At 56.7% G+C, this 7,500-nt stretch overlaps 1 protein-coding gene across 1 annotated transcript in view; it reads left to right on the top strand.

The window, feature by feature from the left end:
- Positions 1–2,778, top strand: part of rps6ka5 (ribosomal protein S6 kinase, polypeptide 5) — a 23,417-nt gene extending 20,639 nt beyond the window's left edge. Inside the window, exons 16-17 of the mRNA XM_056589822.1 lie at positions 640–803; positions 2,455–2,778. Of these exons, the coding sequence (XP_056445797.1) occupies positions 640–803; positions 2,455–2,778 (488 nt within the window). The remainder of the gene's footprint in view (positions 1–639; positions 804–2,454) is intronic.
- The last annotated feature ends 4,722 nt before the right edge of the window (positions 2,779–7,500 follow it).

The following is a 7,500-nucleotide window of genomic DNA, read 5'->3' as shown; positions in this document are numbered from 1 at the left end:
TACTTGAAAAGTAGATCTTGGGTCAAAAAAGGTTGGGCACCCCTGCTCTAGCCTCTACATTAGCCTCTAGTTCAACCTCTACGTTAGCCTCTAGCCTCTGCCTCTAGGTCAACCTCTACGTTAGCCTCTAGCCTCTACATTAGCCTCCAGGTTAACCTCTACGTTAGCCTCTAGCCTCTACATTAGCCTCTAGGTCAACCTCTACGTTAGCCTCCAGCCTCTACATTAGCCTCCAGGTTAACCTCTACGTTAGCCTCTAGCCTCTACATTAGCCTCTAGGTCAACCGCTACGTTAGCCTCTAGCCTCTACATTAGCCTCTAGGTCAACCTCTACGTTAGCCTCTAGCCTCTGCCTCTAGGTTACCCTCTACGTTAGCCTCTAGGTTAACCTCTACATTAGCCTCCAGGTCAACCTCTACGTTAGCCTCTAGCCTCTGCCTCTAGGTCAACCTCTACGTTAGCCTCTAGCCTCTACATTAGCCTCCAGGTTAACCTCTACGTTAGCCTCTAGCCTCTACATTAGCCTCTAGGTCAACCTCTAGGTTAGCCTCTAGCCTCTGTGAGCCTCCAGCCCTACTGGGTAGCGGTGCTAACAGCAGAGGCTACCAGCAGTGGCTAACTCCGTGCTGTGGCCCTCAGAGCTCCTGACTGTGGACCCCAACAAGAGGATCAAGATGTGCGGGCTGCGCTACAACGCCTGGCTCCAGGACGACAGCCAGCTGTCATCCAACCCCCTGATGACCCCCGACATCCTGGGGTCCTCCACCGCCTCCGTGCACACCTACGTCAAGGCCACCTTCAACGTGAGTGGGGGGCGCCTGGAGGGGGAGGGGGGGGGGGGGAGGGGGTAGAGTGAGGAGGCACCTGGAGGGGGAGGGGGAGGGGGTGGGGGGCACCTGGAGGGGGAGGGAGTGGGGGGCACCTGGAGGGGGAGGGGGGAGGGGGAGTGGGGAGAGGGATGGGGAGTGAGTGGGGAGGCACCTGGAGGGGGAGGGGGAGGGAGTGGGGAGGCACCTGGAGGGGGAGGGAGTGGGGGGCACCTGGAGGGGGAGGGGGAGGGAGTGAGGAGGCACCTGGAGGGGGAGGGAGTGGGGAGGCACCTGGAGGGGGAGGGAGTGGGGGGCACCTGGAGGGGGAGGGGGTGGGAGTGAGGAGGCACCTGGAGGGGGAGGGAGTGGGGAGGCACCTGGAGGGGGAGGGGGAGGGAGTGGGGGGCACCTGGAGGGGGAGGGAGTGGGGAGGGAGTGGGGGCAACTGGAGGGGGAGGGAGTGGGGAGGCACCTGGAGGGGGAGGGAGTGGGGAGGGAGTGAGTGAGGAGGCACCTGGAGGGGGAGGGGGAGGGAGTGGGGGGCACCTGGAGGGGGAGGGAGTGGGGAGGGAGTGGGGGGCAACTGGAGGGGGAGGGAGTGGGGAGGCACCTGGAGGGGGAGGGAGTGGGGAGGGAGTGAGTGAGGAGGCACCTGGAGGGGGAGGGGGAGGGAGTGGGGAGGCACCTGGAGGGGGAGGGGGAGGGGGTGGGGGGCACCTGGAGGGGGAGGGAGTGGGGAGGCACCTGGAGGGGGAGGGAGTGGGGAGGCACCTGGAGGGGGAGGGAGTGGGGAGGCACCTGGAGGGGGAGGGGGAGGGAGTGGGGAGGCACCTGGAGGGGGAGGGAGTGGGGGGCACCTGGAGGGGGAGGGGGAGGGAGTGGGAGGCACCTGGAGGGGGAGGGGGGAGTGAGTGGGGGACACCTGGAGGGGGAGGGGGTGAGGAGGCACCTGGAGGCTGAGGGGTTTGGTGTCTGGCTCATGCATGCAGAGGTAGGGTGTCGTGGCCATGACGCCATCATTTCCCTGAAGAAAGACAGTCAGGAGCTGTTTAAGGCTGGGGTCAGAGGGTCAGGGTTAGGGTCAGGGTCAGTGTTAGGGTCAGGGTTAGAGGGTTAGGGTTAGGGTCAGTGTTAGGGTCAGAGGGTCAGGGTTAGGGTCAGGGTTAGAGGGTCAGGGTGCGGTTAGGGTCGGTGTTAGGGTCAGGGTTAGAGGGTTAGGGTCAGTGTTAGGGTCAGAGGGTCAGGGTTAGGGTCAGAGGGTCAGTGATAGGGTTAGAGGGTCAGGGTTAGGGTCAGTGTTAGGGTTAGAGGGTCAGGGTTAGGGTCAGTGTTAGGGTTAGAGGGTCAGGGTTAGGGTCAGTGTTAGGGTTAGAGGGTCAGGGTTAGGGTCAGTGTTAGGGTTAGAGGGTCAGGGTTAGGGTCAGTGTTAGGGTTAGAGGGTCAGGGTTAGGGTCAGTGTTAGGGTTAGAGGGTCAGGGTTAGGGTCAGTGTTAGGGTTAGAGGGTCAGGGTTACGGTTAGGGTCGGTGTTAGGGTCAGGGTTAGAGGGTTAAGGTCGTGGTTAGGGTCAGGTTTCAAACCCCCTGGGGCTTGGGTTTGAATCAGTGTGGCTGTCCCCCCCCCCCCCCCCCCCCCCCCCCCCCCAGGCGTTCAACAAGTGCAAGCGGGAGGGCTTCCGGCTGCAGACGGTGGACAAGGCGCCGCTCGCCAAACGCCGCAAGATGAAGAAGTCGAGCACCAGCACGGAGACGCGGAGCAGCTCCAGTGAGAGCACCCACTCCTCGTCCTCCCAGGAGAAGGGCCCGGCTGAGGGGGGGCCGGCCCTCACCTCCACCCCCGCCGCGCCCCCGGCCGACCCCCACCCGCCCTCCAACACCCCCGTGGACACGGCGCTCTCCCCGGGGACACAGAGGGAGGAGCTGCCTCTCCGGCCTCCCCCTCCAGCCTTCCACTTCTCTGAGGCCCAGTGAGGGGGAGAGGGGGGGAGGGAGGGGGGAGGGAGAGGGGGGGAGTCCTCAGAGCCGTGACTGAAGGGTCCACAGTGGATTAAAACCCGGTAACGTCCTTCCTTTCCCGCCCGCCACTGGCTGGCGGCCGATGGCCACGCCCCCCGGCCCCCGCGTGCCCCCCCCCCAGTGGTCCAACGCCACTAGCAATACCCTCCATGTTCCTGACTGAACACGCAGAGCGGGAAAACCTCCAGGATTAGTCGAGCGAATGAGGAAGTGGTCCTCTGATTGGTCGGGGGCTGCGGGGGTCTGGGGGCCGGTGGACCGGGCGCCCAGCCCCCTGATGCATTATGGGTCCCCCCCACCAGGGCTCAGCCCCCTCATGCATCATGGTGCGGCCCAGCCCCCACCAGGGCTCAGCCCCCTGATGCATCATGGGTCCCCCCCACCAGGGCGCCCAGCCCCCTGATGCATCATGGGTCCCCCCCACCAGGGCCCAGCCCCCTGATGCGTCATGGGTCCCCCCCACCAGGGCGCCCAGCCCCCTGATGCATCATGGGTCCCCCCCACCAGGGCCCAGCCCCCTGATGCGTCATGGGTCCCCCCCACCAGGGCTAAGCCCCCTGATGCATCATGGGTCCCCCCCACCAGGGCCCAGCCCCCTGATGCATCATGGGTCCCCCCCACCAGGGCTCAGCCCCCTGATGCATCATGGGTCCCCCACACCAGGGCTCAGCCCCCTGATGCATCATGGGTCCCCCCCACCAGGGCTCAGCCCCCTGATGCATCATGGGCCCCCCCCACCAGGGCGCCCAGCCCCCTGATGCATCATGGGTCCCCCCCACCAGGGCGCCCAGCCCCCTGATGCATCATGGGTCCCCCCCACCAGGGCGCCCAGCCCCCTGATGCATCATGGGTCCCCCCCACCAGGGCCCAGCCCCCTGATGCATCATGGGTCCCCCCCACCAGGGCGCCCAGCCCCCTGATGCATCATGGGTCCCCCCCACCAGGGCCCAGCCCCCTGATGCATCATGGGTCCCCCCCACCGGGGCGCGGCCCAGCCGTGTTTATGTGTGAATTTGTAGACTGAAACATAATTTATTATTTGCTCTTATGTTAACTTATTCGTGGATCTTTTTTTACTTTTCTTTTTTATCTGATCTTGTGCGCGTTGCGGCGGTACTTTGTGGTCGTTCTCTGGTCCAGATATCTTCCCCTGTGACGTCCTTCACAGGTCAACAACCATCAAAGACTCCATTGAGCGTTGGTTAAACGCTCCGTTGATGGTCCAAATGAATGGAAAGAGGTTTGGGAAGATGAGGGATTGGAACCGCAGCAACCAGAGCTTCCTGAGCCCACGGCCTCGTTTACAACAACCGACGCTTCCCCAGAGGAAAGCGCCCTGAAGGAATAGCTCCATCTAGCTAACCTAATGTTGGCTAACCTTTTTCTAGCCTTTAGCTAGCCTCATGTTTAGCTAGCCTAATGTTGACTAGCCTATTGTTGGCTAGCCTTTAGGTATCCTCATGTTTAGCTAGCCTAATGTCGGCTAGCATTTAGATAGCCTCATGTTGGCTAGCCTATAGCTGTCCTCATGTTTAGCTAGCCTAAATTTAAATAACCTGATATTTAGCTAGCCTAAATTTAGCTAGACCGATGTCATGATTTGAGGACTTCTTTTAAATGTATGCATGTCTGCTTGTTAGCCTACATTGTTAGCAATAGCATGGCAACCGTATCGATTCGTCCGATCTCCAAAACCAGTAGCAAATAACCCTGTTTCAGTAGGCGCCCCGCCGTGTCCAGAGGACCCTTCCTACGAGGATCAGAGGACCTGTGATTGGTCGTCCAGAGACGCGTGATTGGTCGTCCAGAGACGCGTGATTGGTCAGGATTTTCTATTGGATCTTTTTATTGTGAAGTGATTTGTGGGACCGGCCAGACTCAAGTTTAGCAAAAAACTAAACAAAATGTTCCCGTGTTTCAAGAAAAGCCAAGGAATGGGATGAACGGCAAAACAAATAAGACATGTTTATGGAGAACTGACAGATATAATATACTGCATTAGGTAACCCTTAGTGTTCGCTGTGTAAAGAATATTTTTTATAAATATATATATCGTCACAAGTTGACAACATCATGAGGATATCAAATTAAAGCAGATGTAAAGAAACTAATTTCCCCAAAGCAGACTCCCAGCATACCACTGCCTGAAGTCTCTATAGCGCCCATTCTGACCCAGAGTTGGTCTGTAGTGCTGCAGACCGACCTGTGACTGACAGTGACTCTGTGGAGGTGCTCTGGGGTCGTGGAGGTGTCCTGGGGTCGTGGAGGTGTCCTGGGGTCGTGGAGGTGTCCTGGGGTTGTGGAGGTGTCCTGGGGTTGTGGAGGTGTCCTGGGGTCGTGGAGGTGTTCTGGGGTCGTGGAGGTGTTCTGGGGTCGTGGATGTGTCCTGGGGTCGTGGATGTGTCCTGGGGTCGTGGAGGTGTCCTGGGGTCGTGGAGGTGTCCTGGGGTCGTGGAGGTGTTCTGGGGTCGTGGAGGTGTCCTGGGGTCGTGGAGGTGTTCTGGGGTCGTGGAGGTGTGGACCGTCAAAACCTGACATAATCCCAGTGGAAAAGGCTAACCTTAGCCTGGGCACTAAAGGCTAACCTTAGCCTGGGCGCTAAAGGCTAACGTTAGCCTGGACACTAAAGCCCTTTTTATGCCTTTTTCCGTTAAACTGTCGTCGGGTTTAAGAGTCTATTTATACTTTTTGCTGACTCTTCCTTGCAGCAGAGTGATGTGCAGAGATGTGAGTGTGGCCGTGCGTGTGGCGTCTTGTGAATCTCGAGCTCCCAATCGGAACACAGTCCCTTTACTGAAAACTGTGGGCATTGAAACGCACTTCTTCACCTTCTTCCACCTCGACGCCCTCAAAAGGAGGAGACCAAAGCGTAGAAGAAGAACTCCCGCGGCAGCCTCTGGAAGCTGCATGAGAGGTTCCCTGCATGCAGATATGCAAAATATTTGTTGTGCTTTTTTGTCAAGGTTCTTTACAGAGTTATGTTCTCTACCGATCCCGACTCGAGAGATGTTGACGTTTTGAACTTATGAAGAGCCCGCGGGCTACAGGAGCAGTTCTGTTTCTTGTCTTGCGTGAGCTAAAGTATTCTTCATCCCTGATATCCATGTTTTAAGGTGTTGGTTGACGTTAAACTAGGCTAACTATGCATTTTGTTTGTTTAGACCACCCCCCCCCAGCAGACCCCACCCCCCCCCCCCCCCCCCAGCAGCCTGGCGGTTAGGGCAGAGAGCTATGAGCTGGGGGAGGCGGTCGTGGACCGGGTCCCGCCGTGGCCTCCTTAGTCTCCTGCTTTGTGTTGGGTTATAAATAGAGCGGCAGGAGGGGGGGGCGGCCTATATCCAGCCCCTCCCCTCAGGAGACTCTTCTGGAAGCCCCCCTCCTCTCCCTCCACCTCCCTCCAATGCTGTGTACAACAGGGTTGCAAAATTCCGGGAATTTCCAAAGATGGTAACTTTCCACGGGAATTAAAGGGAATTTATGGGAATAAACCGGAAATTTCCAAAATTGAATGTTGGCTCTTATCAGGGGACTTAAATATAGTTGGGGAAAAAAAAGAAATATATATATATGCTTGGATATGATCAAGTTAGATTAAATTACCCTAAACTCCTATTGAATTCCCAAAATTCCTAATCTTAACTTCCCCTGGTAATATACCGGCTCCAGAAATTTACCGGAAATATTCCACCCCTTTGCAACCCTAGTGTAACCCCCCCCCCCCCCCTTGGTCTTCATGCGTACAGCTTCTCATCAGTGGTCTTTGTGGGTTCCCCTTGGGGCTGGTTTTGGATGTTGTCGGTAGACGGTCGTCAGAAGACGTTTTGTGGGCGGGATGCCGGTTCCGGGTGTTCCTGTGTTTTGCCGAGGTGCTCCAGTAGTCGTGGGGGCCGTAGGGATAATCTAACATCCAACTCTCGACTAATGGACCTCCACCTACCTACTACTACTACTACTACTACTACTACTGTGGTTGTTATGTAGTAATGCAAACTTGGGGCGGGGCTTCACGTGCTAGTGTCCGCTGGTTTGATGTTGGCTCCGCCCTGCCTAGAGTCAGGGTTGATTGGTCGAAGCGCAACTTGCTTGGTCTGCGATTGGTCCAGTCGGTGCCCAATGATGAACGGGCTTTGGTGGAGCCAGGGAGCTCAGGGGAGACGCTGAGGTTGCTCCAGGTGCTTTAATATGCAATTCAAAACTGAGAATATTTCCCATAACGAGATGCCAAAAAGTAATTCACTTTGGAACCGAACATTTGTCTTTTGTTTTCAGCACAAGAATCCTTATGGATTTATGTCTATCTTCAAACATTTATGTTTGAATGTTCACGAACTTCCGACCGACGTCTTTCCGAATGAGTGTCGGTCTTATAATATGTCTGGCGTTCTCTTTTTCACTCTCTCCGGTGATGGGTGTACCCGTTGCTCGGCATTTAGCTCCAGATGTGTTCTTTTAGTCTAGGGGCTAATTAATAATGAATTAAATATATTTGCTATGAAGCGCTCATCAATGCCAAACTGTTGGGGTCCCTTGTTGATTGGTCATATAACACCTATGCATCGGTCCATTGCATTCAGTACTTTATCTCCCCCCCCATGCATCCTACTTTGCTTTTTGGACGATTGTAGCATCGAATCCCTCGTCTAGTTATTATTTTTTTTTTTTTTATTACACGGTTTT

Source organism: Gadus chalcogrammus, chromosome 5 (genome assembly GCF_026213295.1).
Source record: "Gadus chalcogrammus isolate NIFS_2021 chromosome 5, NIFS_Gcha_1.0, whole genome shotgun sequence".
Taxonomy (NCBI): Eukaryota; Metazoa; Chordata; class Actinopteri; order Gadiformes; family Gadidae; genus Gadus; species Gadus chalcogrammus.
This window is presented reverse-complemented; position numbering and strand designations above follow the sequence as displayed.